At 39.7% G+C, this 21,221-nt stretch overlaps 3 protein-coding genes and 1 long non-coding RNA gene across 6 annotated transcripts; 2 read left to right on the top strand and 2 right to left on the bottom strand.

The window, feature by feature from the left end:
- The first annotated feature begins 35 nt into the window (after window positions 1–35).
- Window positions 36–4,651, top strand: LOC145463769 (uncharacterized). 3 transcript variants are annotated; one of them, XR_014041359.1, is made up of 4 exons: window positions 36–190; window positions 934–984; window positions 2,156–2,240; window positions 4,566–4,645. It is a non-coding gene; the product is annotated as an uncharacterized LOC145463769 (long non-coding RNA). The 3 variants fall into 3 exon arrangements; XR_014041360.1 differs by lacking the exon at window positions 2,156–2,240 and having other exon boundaries at window positions 4,566–4,651; XR_014041358.1 differs by lacking the exons at window positions 2,156–2,240; window positions 4,566–4,645 and having other exon boundaries at window positions 934–2,144.
- Window positions 3,111–15,689, bottom strand: LOC145463768 (uncharacterized). The gene is made up of 6 exons (XM_081447560.1): window positions 15,178–15,689; window positions 14,830–15,000; window positions 10,410–10,532; window positions 5,206–5,298; window positions 4,619–4,736; window positions 3,111–3,844 (listed from the first exon to the last, which is right to left on the bottom strand). The coding sequence occupies exons 1-6, from the start codon at window positions 15,257–15,259 to the stop codon at window positions 3,802–3,804; spliced, it is 630 nt and encodes a 209-aa protein (XP_081303686.1). The 5' UTR covers window positions 15,260–15,689; the 3' UTR covers window positions 3,111–3,801.
- LOC145463764 (uncharacterized) lies at window positions 5,291–9,485 on the bottom strand. The gene has a single exon (XM_081447553.1). It carries the CDS (start codon window positions 8,749–8,751, stop codon window positions 6,904–6,906), a length of 1,848 nt encoding a protein of 615 aa, XP_081303679.1. The 5' UTR covers window positions 8,752–9,485; the 3' UTR covers window positions 5,291–6,903.
- A 2,995-nt stretch (window positions 15,690–18,684) lies between the features above and the next one.
- Window positions 18,685–20,391, top strand: LOC145463889 (heme-binding protein 2-like). The gene has a single exon (XM_081447681.1). It carries the CDS (start codon window positions 19,150–19,152, stop codon window positions 19,909–19,911), a length of 762 nt encoding a protein of 253 aa, XP_081303807.1. The 5' UTR covers window positions 18,685–19,149; the 3' UTR covers window positions 19,912–20,391.
- The last annotated feature ends 830 nt before the right edge of the window (window positions 20,392–21,221 follow it).

Raw genomic sequence — 21,221 nt, 5'->3', positions numbered from 1 at the left:
ACCGGTGGCGCGGTGCTTTCTGGGTAATATTCAACATGGCGGATGCAGGCTCACAGGCTTTATACAAGAATGTAACGCCATCGTGCGATCATAAAGCCCTAAAGGAATGCCTAGATAAAAATAATGGTGACAGATCCAAATGTATGAAGGAATGGGAAGATTTCCAGCGTTCCTGTGCTGAAAATAAGAGGTAAATATTTACATGCAAAACCCGTTTCTGTTATGACATGTTTATATATGAAAGGTCACATGTATCAATGATGAATTTCGTCATAACATTGTCAAAGTAGCTCTCGATCCACAAGGCGTTAGCTGAGTGGATCCGGAGACTACTTTGGCAATGTTATGAGGACATTCATTGTCAATAACAAGACAGAGGCGTGAAAAACTGCCGTCTGTTTGTTGTTGTTTTTTCAATAACAAATTGTCAAATTGTGCACTCTCACTCACTGCATCAAAAATTCATATGCCTCTCTGCTTTTGACAACGAAAATTAGACAATAAGCACGAGAATTTCTACAGTTATTGTAATTGACACGAGGAGAGGAGAGCTATTGTCAATTTACCATAACATGGATGTTCAATATCAAAGTTAGGATACTAGGTAAACTAAGGCTGCACACCTCAGTCGACCTATTAGCTAGAGTATGGCTGTCATATTGCACAATGTCGTCGTCATATGTGTCTGTGATCCATGCCGCTAGCCATGTTGACAATGAAAAATGAGTTGCATGGTTTCATATCTCCATGCATTTATGTGGTTCTGCTATAGTTTTGGTGCTCCGCTTGGCGGCCTGAGCCAGAGATCCACTAAAGAAAATTCATAGCCATACCAAATGACCCACCATCACCATCACCACCTCAAAAGTCAAATGGTTCACCCCCGAGTCTCAATTTTTCCAGATAATATAACTTGGCCGCTTTAATTTTTAGGAAATTGCAAGAAAAACAAGAAACAGCTCCCTGTGGTTGTGATTAAAAAAGGTAACACTTCAAATCCTACCCCTACTAAATATTTAGCTGGGGTATTTTGCAGAAAACCGAATTACGCAGAATGCCGAATGCACTGCTTAATATTACCTTAAGTGTTAAGTTTAACTCATGTTTGCTTGTGGCTACCTTGTGTTTGTTGGGAAGGACGGCATTCATTGTTCGAGACAAATGAGGGGTCTCAGGTCAAAAACTACAAGATCAGCTACCTGACCAGACAAGTTGATAGAAAATTTACAATGATTTGGTGGGAACAGTGGTAATTGACCCATTGGAATTCCTTATAGAACCCTGAGCATTATATTGTATTGTATTTAGTCCTTTCCAACAAAAAAAGTAAAAACAAACATGAGTGAAACTAACCAGAAGCAAACAGTGCATTTGACATTCAGCATTCTGCATTCAACATTCAAGTCCTGCAAAATACCCCTGCTGCTAAATGTTATTATATTTTTATCAATATTATTTGAACTGTACTTGAATGCAAAATATGCTTATTAATCTAACTAATTAACTGAGCTATTGTCTACTCATACCTGGTAATCACAGCCATTAGAGTGTAGTGGCTGGAGGTTTCTTTTAAAAATTATCACTTTCCTGCTCTCCAACGTTGTTGGGACAAATAAATTTATTGGTGTTGGTGTGGAAATCTAACATGTAATTTATGGGGAAAGCATACTTAGAGGAATCATAATTTTTGTCCCTTGGTGGTTGAATCATTCCATGAACCTTCCATATTGCAAATCATAGAAAGATTTACATAACAGTGGTAACCTGGAAATTATTGGGCATGAACATGAGCAAAGCAACAAACATACTTAAGGGTGGCAAAGGGTTTATGCATGTCATGTTATAAGGGCAAAAATTAGTGTGAGATATGTTAAAAGCTACTGAAAGACTTATTACGTGATTCATGAATTTCTGAAAAAAAAATTTATTTGTTAATAGCAGCACAAAGTATATGTGAGACATTATTGAAATTTGTGCGTGAAAAGGGATCATAATCCCCATTTTACTGCCCTCAAGCTAGATCTACAAGCCAGCAATATGAACGGTTTAGTGAATACAGATGAACAAGCTTAGCTTTTGCTTCGTTTAGCAACCATGAAAAGTAAACTGTGCAGATTACGAGTACCTATTCCCCTTGATACCACTTGCTTTTCAGAATTCTAACAGGTTAATCAAAAAAGGCTCTCGCTAACAGGAATACTTGTAGCTGGAAAACAAATAGAACAAATTGCGGACACACAGTAAGGCCACACAAACATTGTCAACATCTTTTTGCTTAACTTATGACTTTCTGAAAATTCAATATTTATTTTATTCCAACAAAAATAACCAATTTGGTATTAAGAACTGTAGAAAAACCTGTGAAGTTCCATAATATTCAAGACTACATTTTAGAGATTTCAAACATTTGTGAAAGCTTGACTAGCAAGTGATGGTTACAGAAGGGCTCTTGAGTTTTACAAAAACTGTATTAGCCTCTGTAAAAGTAAAACAGTCATTTTTAATCTCGTTGACTATGCCATGGATGCAAAAAAGGAAATTTTGTGATATCATAACTATGTTTACATAACCTCAGATGGTTTCCAAGCTTTGTAGTAACATATTAGTTTCTTTCTTAGGCCATTTCTGAATTACCTTAAGCCTCTTTCTCAAAGCGAGTCTTGGTACCCATCCTTTGATATGAAAATGAGATTCATTTCATTCACATACAAATTAAACTCATTTTCATTTTCATGAATGGTTGTGCACCAGGCCTCATGTTGGTAGAGAGGCTTAGTTCAACTCAGAAATGGGTTATTATGTTACATTGCTTTGGAACCACAACATCAAAATTCCAGTAAAGGGACATACAACAACAACTGTAGATAAAATGTAATTTATTCTGAATATATATGAGTTGTATTTTCTTTAAATATACTGTCTATCAAATATGAAGGTTAGAGATAAATAAGGAAAAGAAAATTTAGATAGTCCTTGTGTATCGTGGCTGGACTCTTCTACATTATAATAATATTATTATAAGTATGCTGTACACAGACAACAGGTATTGAATAGCAAAAAGACTGAAAGAGCATGCAAAGTTCTCTCTCTTGGTGTCTTTTTTTAAACAATGTTTTGGGGGAGAATATCCAAAATAAATGTAAAAGCTGGGTCATTTCAACCTTAGACGTACAAAACTTGTTAAAATTACTAAAAAAACATTTCTCGTCACATTTCTTGTATAAAGGAGTTTTGAGTAAATCTTTTAAAGACGCAATGAAGCTTACAGAGTAAATATGGTAATGAAATTGAGCCTCTTCTTGATAACAATACTGACACTGCGTTTTTGTTGGCTGAGTGGAGTTATATGGAGTTATATATTTCTTTCATTTTTTTATTTCATATATAAAATGATCTATCATTATGATCTTATGCTCTATCATTACCAAAAATATTATGTTTAAGTCCCCTTCTTCATCTAATTTGTAAACTACCATTGCTACCAAATGTCAGTATGGCTTTATTCCAGGCCTTTACTTCAAGTCCATTTCAGTATCATCACACACAACATCACCTATTGTAAATGGATTGACCACAGCAAATTCAAGAGACCCAGAAACTAGGCAATAAACTCTCTTGATAACTATCACCATATGATCATTAAAGTGTCAAATTGCATACAGACATCTTGTCAGTTATGTATGGCTAAGATGTCCTCACAAAACAGTGACTGGTAATCCTTGTTCAGGAGATATGTCTTGTTCTTCTGAGCTTTCCTGAAGGATTTGACATCAAGAAACTCCCCATAAATAGATGGAGTAACTATAGAGCATCTGATGCCTGTTTATTTCTGAGCTGAGCAAACCTGAAAAAAGAAATAGCAAATCTTCAACTTCCCAATAACTTTGTTTCCAGAATACAAGCTTTGTCTTCTTTAAACCATCTTCAGTCTCTCCAGCATAGTTTTCCTATACTTTCTCTTTTTGCTCAGAAAAGTATTGAGTGGCCAAAATAGAATCACTGCCAAGGAATCCTTCTCCATTTCTTGAAAGTAGCTTCTTGACTGTAACGTTTGTCAGTGCTTAACCTACAATCAGGCATTCTTGTTTTTGCAAACAGAGGAAGGGGAACAAATTCTTCCCTTCCCCATTTGCCAAAAAAAAGCCTGATTGTAGGTTGGTCAATGCTTTGTTTGATTTGTTTGATTTTGGTTGCTGCAAATTATTTTATTAGATGTTTTTGTATATACAAGGCAATTTTGTTTTAAAAATTATCTGAGCCATCCTTATTTTTGTTGATTCATGGCCAGAATAGTCATCCTGCAGGGTCACTGGAAGTTGCTTTACAGTCAGTGAAAAGTCGGGGATTTTTTTTTTTGTTTCAGTGTGTGGCAACCTTGATGTAGATAGATGTAGTGATTTACCATAAACAGAACAGGGTGGAAGCTTGATGGGTTGATTTCTTCATTATATGGCATGCATGTTTGACTAGTTTTGAGTTGAACATATGTGGCCTTTTCTATACCACTGCATTACAGCTGACATTTTCTATATTTGTCTTAGTTTTCGTCTTTCTCTTTCTTGCAGGAAGGCAAGCAGCAAAAGGAATTGACTAGGAATATTGTTAGAAATGGACCTACTTGTCACACCATCCACATGTTTTGAAGCAGTGATATCGAACAAACTGTCCATATTTTCCAGGTTTGGGGCAGTAGTACTCAAACAGTCTGCATAGCCGGCCATAAGAATCCCTACAAACTACAATTGACATAAAATAATCGTGAGTGGAGAGGACCTTGCGTGACCAAATAATACGAAGATGTTCGCTGTGAAGCATCACGCAACAGTTGGTAAGAAGAACTATTGCGTTGTTTTCACCCTTGCCGCTGTCCTTATGAGAAAAGCTGCGTCACTTCTAACTATATAGCCGTTCTTCTGCCCTGTCACGGACTGGGAAAGTGTTTCGTTACTTCCACTTTTGAACCGTCCTTATCACCTGTTACGGACTGGGAAGAAATGCTACGTGACTGATAAAAAGAGATTGCAGAGTAAAGTTGTCACGCAACACTAATGATAAAGTTATGGTGGACAGTACAGTAGGATCATTGTAATAAATAATGTGTGACGATTCTAAGTTCAGTTCTTCTTAGGAGAATCGAGAAGTTGATAAACGTTTTTTAGAGGAAAGCGCTTCATAATCTCCCAGTGCTTGTTGCTGCTCACTTACCTGGACATCCGCGTCCATTTGGCCCCCTGGCTTCAAGATTGTTCCAGCAACACCCGTACTTCCCCGATTGGCATCCAGGAGGGCTGAACTGCTCTGCAGATGAAAAAGATGGTTTTAACCAGCGAACTCAGCCGTCGCTGGGACCATTTCGAGGGATAGATGGAGGCATAATATTACCAATATATTCTCTACCTCGAGGTCGAGTTTGCATTTTTAACACCCTAGTATCTTTGCCTGCCAACCTCCCGACGATTCTGATTGTTTGGATTTCATCCGAGTATTACATAAATTGATATATATAAAAAGCACTTGGAGTGAATGTTAATGTTTATTTGGGACATTCTGCTTCGTGAACAACAACAACCCCACCAAATCAGCAGGCAGGCAGACAGATAATCGAATGTAGGTTTTTCCAATCCCTTGTAATTTTTGAATAGTTTTACTGCCCTGTAGCATTGGTACATCCGGTCGAGGGCAGCCTACTCATACCCTCTTCCCCTCTTTCCCTCCCCCCTCCCGCAGTAAGAACACATTAGTGTGCATAGAAAAAGCGCAGTGCCATGCGGCGTCTACTTTTATATAGTTTGGTTAGGTAAATCAGAAAAGCAGATTGATCATTGAAACCAAAATTCGAAGCCGTGAAAGTTTTTGACGCTTAATAGTCCTTGAAATTGAACTCTGACATCTCCCTGAAACTGAACATGCTGTACTTCCGCTCTTTAAAGAACACAAGGATGCGCACTTATGTGTAGTGTAGACTGACGCATTTCTGTAGCACAGTTCAAGAGGCTCAACATTCTGTCCTTACTATCAAACTCCACCTGACGTCCACCTTGCAGCGTGCAAAATAACGCGAGGGGGCGCGAAATAATTACAAACATCCCACAGGTTTTAACAGTGTTTAATAATTGTTACCGTACAAAATTCTTTAAACGCGCTTGAAGCATCCATGACAACGAGTGCCACTGGAGTGCGACTCTTAATCTGGCAATCTACGATATTTTATCCTGTTTTTACACCGAATTTCTTCCCCTCCTTATCTTTGCTTTCGGATAGAGTACAAGCATTTCAAGACAGTAAATATGTTCTTGAGACGTTTGAAGAGTTTGGAATTCTCATAAATATCCAACTATATCAACCGGCGCTAGCAGTCTTGCTAGGATAAATGTGGATATTGTAATAATGACTAGTTAATTTTTTTAGGATACTTCTTTTGCTGAGCAACTGAAGGGAGGAAAACAGCGGGATGTCTCTATCGACTTGTACTCGTTCCCTGGCAACTATTTTCTAAGCTGTTCCGGTCTCTTGAGCAGGAGGAAAAAGGAGGTTACATATATTTTTTTCAGTCCTTTAACTTAAATTACATTTACTACAAGTCCGTTGTTACACTATCTTCAAACGATTAAGAAATACAAAAAAAAAATGAAGCCCGAATTTCACTGATATGTTCTCACTCTTCTCTGAAAGACTTTACTGACAATTTTATGTTTTACTCTCCAGTTTTCAGGAACAAATGATTCCCTTCGAAATTTCTTTATAGATGTTCCGGGTTAAATTGAAACCTAACAGTTAAAGTGTAAAAACAAAATTCGCCAAACTCGTTCCCAGGAAGTTGTGGGACTGTTGCACACACAAAGTTCACCGCCTGATGATGGCCTGGAAACTAGGCAGCAAAATGGTCCCACGGTCTCCCAAGGCTCAATCCAAATCTAACTCTGGTATGGTAATGTAATCAAGTTTCCGTGTTAGTATGTCCTTAGCATGCAAAAAAATTTTTCGAACATAACCAACAGTAAGGGTCATGATGCAATTTTCGGGGACCAAGAAGAGATAATCTTTGAGGCGTTGGTTGAAGAGTGAAAGGCCACTAACACTTCCATCCCTCTCTGTCACGTCCGCAACGTCGCGAAAGAAACCTGTTGGGGTGAACTCTGGAGGAATTGCTTTGTGAAGATTTGCCCAAGATGAATTCTCTTCTTTGATGTAACATTCTGCAATATCTTCGAACATCTCAGAGGCAAGTTGACGAATGGGAACCTGCTCGACTTTACGCTCCGACAAGCCTCTGTGTTCAAGCTCGTATTTCTTTGTCTTCTCGCAAGTTCTGATGTAGAACCTCTGGGCCAATAAGTTTAGCTCCCCTTCCAACGTGGCCAGTAACTGCTTGAAGAAATCCTCCACCAAGCTCCACATTTCCATCAATCTCTTGTACGCGTCTTCATCAAGTTCTGTAGTATTGAGGTCAGTGACTTGGTTCCAGAACCAGCCAAACTTGCGCGAGCCAGGAACGTTGCCTACGTTGACAAACATCTTATTCCACAGAGCAGTCGGATCTTTTCCACTAAGAATGCTTGAGAACACGTATTCCAACAAATCAATTATTTCTAAAACCCTGATCTGTCGTTTTGTTTCTCTAGCGTCCTCTAGAGTGTGCGCCATTTCCAAACCCTTCATCTGATTCAGCATCTCTTCCACCACAAACTGGCGTAGCTTATGTTCGCGATCCCTCGCGGAAAGTAGATTGTACCTTGGTATGAAGAGACTTCGAATTTCTTCTCGCCTCACGCCTTGTAAAACGAGATCTAGGGTTTGAATTATCCTTTGGGACCAAAGATCCTTCTCCCAGAGATGTCCCGGTGTTATAAACAACTGTGACACAAGGACGGTCTTAAACATGTACGATGGAACTAAGGATGCGTCCAGTTCCAGGCTCTCCGAGACGTCATCTCTGACGATTTTCAGAATTCGGTAGCATGCTTTGAAACCTTCAGGAGAGGAGTGCAAAACTTCTTTTTCGACCATGGAAAATGAGATTCGCCAGACGTCAAAACCAGCTGGAACTACGTGAAATCCACTCTTCTGGAGAATCACGTCTACTTTAAGTGGAAGCTTAGCCAGCTGAACCGGAAGTTTTGATGAAGGGTACTCCAAACTTAGCGTCAAGTCAACGCTTATATTCAAACCTCGATAACTCTCCCCGCCTTCCCAATCAATGTAAAGTGTGGTAGCCGGGCCGTGCGTTTCCGAGTACATCACACCAGATGAATTTTCTTGGCCACTTCTGTTTCCTAGCAGGTCTGAAAACACAGGCCCCCAGGAACCATCGAGCAATTCGCGACTGGCTCGCTGGATTCGGAGTCCGTCGGGTACTTCGGCATCGCTTAACGATTCGTTGACGAGCTTCTTAAAATGGCGGCAGAGAAGATTTGGGTTGAAGAAGCCTTCCTCATCTTTGAATTCTTTCCACTCGTGCTCATCCAGGTGGAGCTTCACGTAGCCTTCACCTTTGTGGCAGGGATGAAATGAAGCCTTGTCCGTGAGCGAGTTAAGTCTGATCATGAAGTCGAATTCATCTGGTTTGCCAACTTTCACTCCTTCGTAGACGCTTCCGCTTTTGATCAGAGTGCTCTGAAATCTCTTGTCTCGCTTTTCCACCAGTGACAGAATGTTGTTCACCAATCGTTCGAGTTTCTCTCGGATGAGTTCTGCTTCGCTTTGGTTCTCAAACCTTGCTTTTCTCTCGAAATGATCCGCTATCTCAGCCATGACGATGAATTAAGATTCAACCCTCTCAATTTCAGCTAATTTTCCCCTAAACTAAAGCTGACTAAGCACTTTCGCTTTCGTTACTCAGTGGTCTTGCGTAGTATTCACGAATTTGTCACGTTTGCAGAACTGCGGTACAATTAGTCAAAACTTCCTTTGTTTCTTGGAATACATTAAAACAGTATTACGTTTTTGCCATTGAAAAATGTAAGATATCAAAGCCACAACACCCCGGAGCCATTTTGTCGAAATGTTCGATAATATAAACTGACAACAGCTCAGTCGGTTTTTTTCAATACAGCCCAATACGGAACTGCCAAACAAGCTAGACTACACAGAATACTGACAAGGAAAAAAGGTTTAAAATTGCACACGACTGACCTCTAGACAGGCATAAGAAATTAAACTGACCCAAAACGGACCATATACCTAATTATGCTTCAACGAGTGTTTTTGCGGGCAGCAACATCCGTCACGCTAGAAAATGTAAAGATCAGTAATTATGCAATAAAGAATCAAAACGCGATCGAATTAACACGAAACACGAAATATAACTGAAATCAGACATGATACCATTTTTCCCTATACTCACTGCTCAGTTTAATCGAAAACGAATGGTAAAACATATCTCGAAGATAAGAAATGGTTCAGTTGATGTGATATTCATATCCCGAACCTCTGAACGAACTTGATAAAATTTCTCATAAAAATGTAATGCACAGCGTTTGCACAAGATTCTCGGATTATTAAATATTAACGCTTGTAAAACTCAGCTAAACTTGTACAGTACCGCAAGATAATTAGCTTTATATGATAATTAAATGAATGCGCGCGCGCCCTGATTAGTCAATCAGCTATGGTTTATTGTGCCTGTAAATTCAGGGAAATTTCGCGTGTCTTCTGAATTATTATATAAAACCAATAGACCACAAGTTCCTATTGTTTATAGGCTAATAAACCACTTGGGATGTTGGAAGAACACTCGAAGAATTCTTCGAGTGTTCCTCTAACATCCCGCGTGGTTTATCAGCCTATAAACCGTGAAAACCTGTGGTCTATTGCTTAAATAATTCCCATAGCGGCGTAATCAACACAGATTTTTCAGCTGAACGAGTTCTAAAATCGATTGAATGTAGGTCCTTGAAATTAGTCTGTGTCAGTCCCCTCAGTCCCCGAATAGCCTAGCTGTGAACATGCTCTCTAGTCGAGGATGGGGCGAAGAGAAAACGGGAAGAAAGAGAATAAAAGAGAGAGGAGAGGAGACGCCACAGCCCCCACCCAAGTCCCCCTCTATCACTTCACTCTCACCCAGGCCTTCTCGGCCCTTCCAGCCGCGGTCAGGCACCTCCAGCCGGAGCCTGTTCACAGGGTCGTCCACAGGCTCGTCCACAGGCTGTCCCCGGAAGAAAAAATTCAGAGAGCTCTCTCTCCCATTTCTTTTCTTTCAGGAAATGCGGCTGTAACAGAGGCTAAAGGTAGACGAACCCAACACTCTGAGCGAGACTGAAACAAGCAACAGAAGAAGTCTGCCTACATTATCCCCTTTCCGCGGAAAAAAAAAACCGGGGAGAGGGTCCTTGTCCACGATTCTTTTGAGGAGAGGGGGCGGATTTATTCCGACTATTACAAAAGCTGCAGAAGAGAAAACAATGACTTACTGCAATATTTGCATTCCTTGGGGCAGTACCTCGACATCACGTACTTGACTTTTTCGCAGTAACCAGACTTTGCCCATGATTTGCACATGCCGCTCTTTGATTCGCGCTCCGCATCCTTGCACACTATGATATAAAACAAAGCATGAAAATTACAGTAGCATATCAAAATGGCTGACTTCTAGGAAACTAGGATTATGGCCAAAAAGTATTAGAGAAAACCATTAACTACATAAGAGAACATTTATCATTTATTTTTTAAAATCCGTTATTGGGTTATACTGAAATAATTACTTCCAATCGACTTTCATCATGTTTGATTTAGGCCGAGCTTTCTCCCCAGCCACTCACCAGTGAACTGATACCTTACTTTCGCAGTCTAATTGTTAAATATGTAACAAATACGTCGCTTAATTTCTCGTCCGATCAAAAGTGAAACTAAGACCAAACGCTACTAGGCTAACGCGCGGTTTTCACGCACTTTCATTAGTTGGAGGTTTTTCTTACCGTTTTGCTTGATTTATTGTGTATTTTATACACAACGTGAATGGTCAAGTATTGCGATGTTATATATGTCTCCAACACACAGGGAACGGGACAATACTGAAAGAAAGCCCAGAATATAATCGCCAGTTTTAAAAGTGAGCGGAAGCTGTAATGCCTCGACCATACAGTAAAGAAGACAGGTACCAAGCAATATGGATGAACAAGTTTTCAGAATATTGCGTTAAGGAGACATCGTGAAGCTTAATCGAGCAAAGATGAACTGGCACTACCAAGAAAGCCCATCGGCTTTGTCGCGTACAGTCTCTAGTCTTTCAAGCGTTTAGTTAGTTGGGGCGCCGCACGAAAAAACAAACGGCGGCGGGAATAAAGGAGTTTCCCGCGCCGCGCTTCTCCCCTATTTTTTCATGCGACATTTTTCGCGCTGCGCCCCAACTAGCTGAACGCTTGGAAGAGGCTAACGCTTTCCAGTGTGACAACATTTCGCGAGACAGTTTTAACTGCTACAATCATAATGTTTATTCGAAAGTGACGAAAGACAAATGAAGATTGGCTGAAAAGACTGACGTAACCGTTCTGATATCTAATTGGTTACAGTGCAAGGTCCAAATTTCAGAATCGAAAACTCTGTAGAGAATCTCGTTATAACGTATCCATTGTACGCGCCAGAAAACTGTTCTTCACCGAACTCTGATTACGTAACAAAAAGCCTTCAAGCCCCCCTCGCCCACTGCCGCTCCTGCGCAACTCGTATTGAGAGCGATAGCGATAGCAGCCTTATCCCAAGTTACGCCGCGGGAAAAAAAATGAAACAAAAAGGGCCGCTAACCTCAGGCAATTCTGATGAAATGGAAGTCGAGGCTATCAAGCTTTATCGCTAACTGGGACGGAAACATCAGCGTGCATATTCATTGAATATAGCTTGGGTCAAACAAAAAGACGATGATCATCGACAGTCTCTTGGCCAAACAGATAAGAGATAAGATTAATCCGCTTATTAAATTTTGCGTTTTCGAGAGCAAATACAGGTGTCACGGTGAGTACGGGGCGCTGTCACGCGCAAAACCAAAGCAAATATGATAGAGCATTAAGCGCGCCGAGAGACTCAGTTAGCTGTATTTACCTGCCCAGGATTTTGTGTGGGTCTAAAATTTCATCCCATTTCTCAACTATCAGTTAAAATTTCAGCCATTTCTCAGATTTCAGTGATTTTTTTTTCAGATCTCAGATCTAAGCTATTAATTAGAAAAAACGCCTCATTTCTCAAATGGCAGTTAAAATTTGGACCAATTATAACTATCAGTTAAAATTTCAGCCACATAACTATCAGTTAAAATTTCAGCCATTTCTCAGATTTCAGTGATTTTTGTTTTTCAGATCTCAGATCTAAGCTATTAATTAGAAAAAACGCCTCATTTCTCAAATGGCAATTAAAATTTGGACCAATTCTCAGTAATCAGTCGTCACCTCGGCCCATCCATAACCTCTTTTATGATACTCCTCCAATGTCATCCCCATCCAAATCGGAATTTTGGACTCGCGAAAATTAGACAATTTTTTGATCGAGTTTTAACGACAATGACATGTAGTCAGCATTACAATCGTATTACAATACGCTGCAAGGTTCATTAACGACCTAATGAGGTTTTTATTTGATTTGCGCGTTAACAACCTATTGCCGTCATTGATACAGGAGAGTTCTCGGGGGTGGGCACTTCCCAAAGTCATTGATGAAGGTGAGCGGCCCGAACCTTGAAACCCTTACCCTATTTCAGACCAAAATCTGGGATTTTCCCTAGCCTATTTCAGACCTGAGCGAAAAATCGATGCCCCATTTCAGACTTCTAAAATTAGTACATTTCGTTTCTGTAAACATTTGATAGAACTACAAATTTGTCAACTTCACGCGGAAAACACAGTTCTCTAAAAACAAAATACCCAATGCCAAGCCAGGTGTGAAAAACATACTCTACTTCAGACCAAAATTGCCAAAATACACACCATTTTTCAGACCAAAACCACGCAGAAACCATACCCTAAGGCGCCTCTCATATTTATAAAGCCCGTATAAGGAAGTAGCCTCCCCCTCCCCTTTCCAGAGAGTTCTCGACCAGGTGGTCCGGCTAACTTTACACTGATAACGTTCGACAAGGCTGATCTTTCTCGAACAGGAAATGAGTTATTTTGAGCTGTTTTCGCACTTTTCGTCAGCCCTCCATGACGGTGCTTGCTTTTACTTAGTGGTCGTGTGTGTTAAGAGAGCATCACCTGTTTTTTAAAACTAATTGAGTTAAAACTAATTGAAATCGATCGGCAATATGATCACTGTTCACGCCAACTGAAACACCCCAGGCTAGCAATGAACGGTGAAAAAAACATGAGATGACAGGAAATGAGAGCAGGGTCATTTCCCTGTGAAAGGAAGGACATATTTTATTCCATCAAAGAAATTGATTACTCTTGAAGATTCAATAAGTGAGGACGAAAAAGAAAGACTTAAGTTGCTTTTTCTGAAGGCTTTGATTTCTTGAAGAAACGAATCTTTGCGACTAAACAGCAAATTTGTTTTTGACTGTCTTCGTTTGCGTGTTTCGCCTGCCCCGGTCGCTTGTAACCTCAAGGAAGGTTTAACTCAATGCCGGATGTTATTAATCAGATTTTACTTATCTATGTGTTCTCCGATATTCCAAATGTTGGTATATTATATTGAGCCTGAACGTGAAAAAATCTTTGGAATGAGAACACAATCTGAGCAGCGGGGTATAACTTTGCTTACTGTGAGCTAAGTAAACCACACGCGTGTCGTTAGCTCCTTCGAGGCACGACATGTAGTGTGACACTGAACGCCACGCTTACGTTTTCTCACGGCGAATTCTATACTAAAGGTATAATTACCAAACGTTGAAAAGTAGTCAAGTGCCTGTTTCCTATTAATGTCTAATTCACGTGCTTACAAACTCGTTTTAGCATTCCTTCAGTACTTCGACAGGCTGATGACGAGTTTAGCAGGATTTATGGCCGGCTCTTATCTTGCCTTGTTCTCAAGTTTTCGCTTGCTGTGGAGAGAAAACTCATTCGAAATTGCATTGTTCTGTACGACACGGTTAATTTGCCCGCCACTAACAGCGGGCCAGATAAACTATGAAAGTAGTGTTCAGGGTTTTATGGAGAAAGACCTGCCAGTGCTTCTAAGGGTGTTTCATAATATTTGAAATCCTGCACGTCTCCAAGAAATGCATAACAAAACTTATCACCTGAATAGTTTTTAAATGGATTTATCACAGTGTGACAACGGCACCAAAAGATAAAACCAATATCACACCTTTTCATAAGATAATTTGCCTCCTTTTGTCTATTTCAGAGAGCTGTTGAACCATTTGCGAACTGAAAATTAACTTATCAAATTCACTGGCTTACCCTAATCAACTCTGACAAAATACATCTTCACAAATATCAAGAAACAGCCTTATTCTTATCAAAGATTTGTTTTCACAGTAAGATTTCGTTATCCCGGTTCGTGATACTGTGGAAGGACAACCGAGTAAATAATCTCAGAATATATAGATCTGCACGAGATTAATCTAAGAACTCTCGAGAAACCTTGGGCGGCATTTCCTTTGATCTGGCCCTAACATGTTCAAAGGCACAGTTTGTAATGTCGTTTAAGATATTGCGTCTACTAAAAAGAAACATAAAAAAATTCCAAAAAAAAATATTTTAAAGAACAAATGAGCCCGCAAGATTAGTGCCATGTGAATATAATGCCTTGTTTAAAACCGTGCACGTAAACTGGTCGTGAGTAAGGAAGTCTCTTGAAACCGTATATTAGCAGAAAAATAAATAAATAAGATACATGTAATTCTTTGTACTTAGCACGACTGTTTTTTGTTTAATCAGGGGCTTAAATCAATAAACGTACCTGGCACGTCTATTGGATAAAGTGGAAAATATGGCAGACGAAACTTTGCCCTCCTTCTTGACTTCGTTGCTCGTTTGGACCTTCGGGAGGTTTCTCCTTCTGACTGCATCCACGCGTGTAGCAACAAAAAGCGTCGGACTTTATCAACTTTTTTGTTGAGAGCTGCAAGCTCTGAAAAAAAAGAGTAAATAGATTCTTTCTTCACTGGTCTTCGCACTCCTTGCACAAAAATAAAGGAGGTGGTATATATTTAACGGCAGGACGTATTAGGCACAAAGGGAAGTGAATTGAAAATGTACATTCGGTCAGTAGAATACATGTAGTGTATTAAAATGTTACCAATATTACCTTTTTCCTTCCTCGCACTTGTAAACGTCAATAGGAAGGCTATTAAGAGACACACCGAAACGAATTCTTTTAGATAAACCATAGCTTTTGCGGAATGACTGTTGACTCTCTCGTCTACACAACTTATAGTACCTTTCGCTCTCTACGTATTGTTTAGACTTGTGTCGCAAGCTTCACTCAAAGTTCCTCCCTTTCACGCAAAGTTGTCAAGTACGTCACGACTTCTCAGAGTTGTGATCCCAAGCATTCGATTTCGGAGATAAGGAATGTTGTGACATTTATTTGACGGTGCTTACGTGAAATTAAGCTGATACTGATAGCTCAGAACAATAGAGAGTGGATGATTTGTGAAAACGTTTTTTTTTTTCGTTGTTCGACATGCTGATAGCTTTTATGGCTATGTTAACTGCCGTTGGTCCAGTTTCAAACAAGGTTACCCCCGAGAATTATTTCTTTCAAATGCAAACACATGCATGTTGAAATGACTGAATAATTTTCAGAGGTACAGTACAGTTCATTAGGGAACCTCAAATACAGTTATCTGCATGAAAAGGGCAATTTACATACGAAGCTAATTAAGAGGTCTTAGAGATTAGCTAGCTTTAATCTCGCACCCGATGAGTTAATATTTGCAATTCATAGAAACCATTTTCAAGGTACAGTAGCAAGTATTTGCCCTTTCTTCACCAGTTTCTTACACAGAAACCCATTTTCTGCCTTGCGAGTCACCTCTGAGGATTCCGAGGGCTCCTCGAAGCTCACACGATCGGCTTTCATTGGTGGATCGTCTTCTCGAAGACGTACGAAGTAGTTTGCAGCTGTTAATTCAGAGAGCATTGTTATGTGAGACTTTTAAATGGTCATTAAGTAGCGGCATTTCCGTCTCTGAACGCGTCTGTCAATGTGCCAAAGACGTAATCACTTTTCTCACCTACCGTGCCACTCTCTTGTATTTTTCTTAAACAAATATTTACTCAAGCTCCACTCGTGTATTGCACGCTTTTAAGTCTCACTGATGAAAAAATTGAGACACAAAGGTATCCTATCCTCAAATGACCTCAGTTTTGTGGAAGACAGATCTCAAGACCTGAGTTGTTTTTAAACAAAGGAAACAACATCAAGTTGAAACCTTGTTTTTGCTCATTGTAGCACCAGTTATGATAGGGGGGTGAAATCGCGGCCAGACAGTTCAGGAAAGCTTTAGAGTGCTATAGACTAAACGAAACAGTCCTCATTTTGCGTGAGGTCGGAGCCTCACTGTAGAACAACCATTTTGTAGTCTGGGAAATGACTTGATACAAGTCTCTTGCTTTACACTGATGCAAAACAGTGGGAATATCTTAAAATTTTTGAAATGGGCCGAAAATTGTAGAAAAATTTAACCTTCGGTGGAAATTCGATTTCTCGAACCCTCGATTTTTCAAACCTCCCAATAACTCGAACTAAAAGCCCGCGTTTCCCTCCATTCAGTCGAACACTGTAATTTTACCCTCGATTTCCAGAACTATCGACTTTTGAAACCAATTTTCGTTTCCCTTGGAGGTTCCAAAAATCTTGTTTCCACCACACTTTGAAAGGGAAAAAAAATTAACATTCAATGTTTTAAACATTATTTGTAAAACTTTTCTATAATTATTATCTTTGATTTTACTTCTATCTGTCCAATTCTCATGTCTGTTGTTTCACTCAACACCGCACGAGTTTGAACTCTCCCCAAGAATTTGTTTTCCTCCTTTTTGTAATGCGAACAGTGTGTTCAACGACCCCAACAAGCTCAGTAGACCGATACACGACGATAATAACATCTGGTTTCCTGACTTATTGTATGCCGGAGTTTAAGGTATTCTTTTTAATAAAATGACTATCGAAACAATCGTATAGTTCTAGAATTTATGGCGCCACAAGATGTATTATTTGGCATCCGCACAATAAGTAAGCATTAAATCATTTTGACGAGGCTTTTAAGCCTCAAAACTACCGTTGCGTGCAAAGTTGTCAACCAAAGGGGCGGTAATTGTTGATCCTAAATATAAGTTGTCGTTTTTTTTAATTCGAAAATGCTAGTTTAACCTTTGAAGAAATATTGCTAGCCAAGATGTTTTAAATTTACACGGTCTGTTTCCTGACAAGAGTATTGAGTAAAAACACGAACTCTGGACGAAAACATGTTTTCAAGCTATTTGGTTAACGTGGTTGGTTTAATTTAGCCTTTTTCAGAGGTAATCAGCGGGCTAACAGTTTCAGTATCAATAAGGGAACAGACTTCTCCAGGATTAAAGAACAAATTAGGCTTTCTTAAACTGTTGTAATTTTCTGCTCCAAACGATCTAGCTGTTCCGCGCCCCCAACAGAAACGTATCTTAAGTTCTATTTCCCCGCAGAGTCTATTCAAAACTCAACCATCAACAAAATCATCCGCTTACTTCACAAACTTCGATAAGGTCTGGCGCCAGAGTCAAATGTAGACCTTCAATAGGGGGCATAGGGACGGGTGTGGGGGGTCGAGAATGTGACATCAGGGACAAATTAAAACCTTCAATAAAGGGGAGGGGGGGGGCATTGCTTACATGTAATCTAATTTTTCTCCTCAGGACGGAGCCACATTAACACAAACGCCACAAGAAGCAACAAACGCTGTCCTTTTCCAGCTATCTGAAACTAGACGCCATTCCCAACACCAATTTTTCCAACAGCACTGATGTACCTCTCTAAGCCATCCGACGGGTAATTATCCCCCAGCCAGCACAGACATCCCCTGCGGAACACCTTTTTCGCGGAACACTTCCGTCGGGTGCCCTGGTGGTGTCTTATTCTGTGCATTCAAGTTAATTTAGCTAAAAGTTTCCATCACAAGGTTACAAATGAATAGACTGATTCACACGGAAAAATTAGGATCTCATGGTCATGAACTCCTGTTCAATTTTATCATGAATGATTTTAGACCTTTGTAACACAAATTTGTTTTAACACGGCAAAAACATTTTATAAGCGCCAATTTTAAACCTCTTCAATTTCGTTTTCAGCCAAACTGGCCCAGTAAATTATAACTGTTTTGTCTGTAATAATCGTAATAATCGTAATAATGAAATAGAGAGAACAGTCCATACTATATAGGTGTCCGTAAGGGTTGGTTCAAATGGTCCATCGAGGGCACTTTATCAGCAACCTTGTTCCCAGGGTCTTTCCACTTCCCGCCTCTCTCTTGGGCGGGAAGAAGAGAGGCCCTGGGGACGAGTTGTTTGTCGCTTGCCATTTTAATGTTTTGACTTGTTTGAACTACATTTGATCAGGTTATTACAATTTTCACGTCTTTTACAAGCTAATAAATTATCAAGTATTTATCTTTTTTCAGCTAAACTTAGTACATGGCAGTTCAAAAGAGTGATTTCTTATTTTACGACCGTAATTTAATTTAATGCTGCCCTTTTCCACCTTTCATTTTCTATTACTCACTTTCAATTCTTGACACTTTTGTTTAAATTAAATATAATGCTAAGTCAGCAAGAAGCAAGCGACAAAAGATATAGAGACATGCAGTTTTAATCTTTTCATAATTTTACTGTTTAGTTTTCAAATTCAACATTTTGGCATATTTTATTCGCGAGTTTGTTGGCTCTACATGCATGGAAATAATTGATGAGCCCGTAATGATTGTCGCCGATTTCAAGTGTGACTCCTCCGAACTAAACAGATTGAGTGACCACGGAAAATTCTGTCACGCTAGTCCTATAACGACAGTCCCACCACATTTTGATTTTCTGAAACATAAAACTCCCTCACCTTGATCAAGCTGCAATCGAAAATTGGTCTGAAAAATTTAGCTCCTTTACCAAAACGCACTACAATTAAAACAAAGCAAATAACAAGAAAGGATGCCCTGTCGTTTCACGCTTCGTAGGCCCCGGGTCTCTGTGGATAGTCACGCAATGTGTTTGTTGTGTTGATTGCGTGACTTGACGTAACCGACCGTGAATGAACGCATGTAGGACTCACGTCGTGACGATTGCTCGCCCTAATTTCTCGCCGGTGGTATTTTTCGCTTCTTTTATTGCCCGAAACATCCAGGCAGCCATGTTAAGCTGGTTGAAAGGCGAAGAAAAACCGAAGGTAGACACGAGCGAATTTCACACGCCCGAAAGTTACCGAGGTTCTGAAGGTCCGCGTTACAAGGTTCTCGAACACAAAGATGGTTACGAAGTTCGCTTGTACGAAGACTCCCACTGGGTCAAGACAAGATTTGAGGAGGGGAACTTAGAAAACTGTTCCAGTACTGGATTCTGGCGGCTGTTTAATTACATCAGGGGCGAGAACGAAGCTGGCAAGAAGATTAGCATGACTGTCCCAGTTGAATCCCGAGTGGAACTCGACGACGAAGGGCAGTGCAAGGTCTTCACTATGGGTTTCTACACCCCAGCTGAGCACCAGGCCGACCCTCCAGTCCCAAAAGATAAAACGGTTTTTCACGAGAAAGTCGAAGGACGCGTTATGTACGCGTTGAATTTTCGCGGCTTCGCCAAGGATAAAGACTGGAGGGAAAACGAAAAGAAGCTGAAAGAGCTGTTGGACAGGGACGGCAAGGGATATGTGAAGAACATGTACGTCGCTGCCGGCCATGACCCGCCATTTAGGCTCTTTGGTCGCCATAATGAAATATTGCTGATGGCAGATCCTCAGCCTTCCTTAGAAGAGATAAAGCCTAAAACAGAAGAAGAATCTGCTGCGACAAGCGAATAAAAAGTTACGTAACCAACTCGAAAAAGCGGCCGTGAGCCTTTGATTTTCCACACCTCAATGATCACTGATCTTGCTGCAGATGTCGCAGTACAACTGAAAGATGTCTTTGATTTTGGAATTATTAACGATATTTAAACTGTGCAACTGAATTGACTGGTTTCTCACAGGAAACTAAACTTTTTAAAACAAGAAAGGTGGTAAATGTCTGAAATGTTTTATGGCTATCTTTGTTTGATTTTTTGTTGTTAAATATTAGGAACTTTTCGGTGTCCAGAAAATGTTATTGTATCCTTTTGGAATAGTATCAAAAGGTAAGGAAATACTTTATTTCCTGTAGATAATAATAAAATAAGGAGAATTAAACTGAGGTGTATAGGGAGATTATTAATAATGAGACGAAAAAAAATCTAAAGGTTTAGTTTATTCAAAGCTACAAAACTGCTATGCATGCAAATGAAAACTAAATTATAGATCAATCGGTCTGAGGTACAATAAAAATTTCCATATACAACCTTCTAGTTATAATCAGTCATGTATTTTTTTGTTTTAAGATAAACCGCATTTTTATGAAAACCAAGAGCTAGTCAAAACAAAATGACTGAAGAGCGGAAAACATTACATGAAAACGTTCGATACCACAGATTACTTTATGAGGGAAACAAATATCGTTTATTTTCCTGATGCTTGAAAAAAACAAATCGGTTCATCTTTTTTATCAAATTTTAATTTGATAAGAACATGTTTCGTATAGCACCGTAAGAAATATTTTCCTGTAGATTGCATCGGCTGATCAAATGGATAAAAATCACGCCAAAAAAGTCTTCGCCTATTTTCAGTGCGATAAAGGCTTACCGAGGGGACACAAGATATTTCGCGCATACTTTTTTCTTACATTTTAAAGAGCTGTATTGATCACAATTACAACGCGTGTGTCAAAATAATATATGCCATCAGAGTGAGAGGTAACTCTGCGTGAAACCTGGGCGACCACCAATCGAAGATCTCGATCCATTTTGACACAATTAAACCAAACCAAACCACATTTCAGATTAGCAGATTAGAACTACGAAGACTCGTTTTTCCGAATTTGCTTGTGGTATAGGCTCTGACAGATTCACAAAGAAAAGCGCCTTCTATAATTTTGCAACGTGTTGATGTGACTGTTAAATTTTAATAACCGATACCCGGGTATGTTTAATATTTGTAAGATAGTTCTCTCTTTTAATCGGTTTTACACTAGTCCAGCAATATCAAAGCAAAGCGGTAAATATTTCAACAGTTTTGTAGGAGCAAAAAATTAGGCCTGGCAA

This window comes from Orbicella franksi, chromosome 12 (assembly GCF_964199315.1).
Source record: "Orbicella franksi chromosome 12, jaOrbFran1.1, whole genome shotgun sequence".
NCBI classification, from domain to species: domain Eukaryota; kingdom Metazoa; phylum Cnidaria; class Anthozoa; order Scleractinia; family Merulinidae; genus Orbicella; species Orbicella franksi.
This window is presented reverse-complemented; position numbering and strand designations above follow the sequence as displayed.

Bases quoted from the DNA above. Each gene is read 5' to 3' on its own strand.
- LOC145463764 (XM_081447553.1), bottom strand. From the start codon at position 8,751: ATGGCTGAGATAGCGGATCATTTCGAGAGAAAAGCAAGGTTTGAGAAC.
- LOC145463768 (XM_081447560.1), bottom strand. From the start codon at position 15,259: ATGGTTTATCTAAAAGAATTCGTTTCGGTGTGTCTCTTAATAGCCTTC. The intron at 15,001-15,177 runs GTAATATTGGTA...CTTTTTTTTCAG, and splicing joins AAGTGCGAGGAAGGAAAAAG to AGCTTGCAGCTCTCAACAAA. The intron at 3,845-4,618 runs GTAGGTCCATTT...TTCTTTTTTCAG, and splicing joins ACATGTGGATGGTGTGACAA to GTTTGCTCAGCTCAGAAATA.
- LOC145463889 (XM_081447681.1), top strand. From the start codon at position 19,150: ATGAACGCATGTAGGACTCACGTCGTGACGATTGCTCGCCCTAATTTC.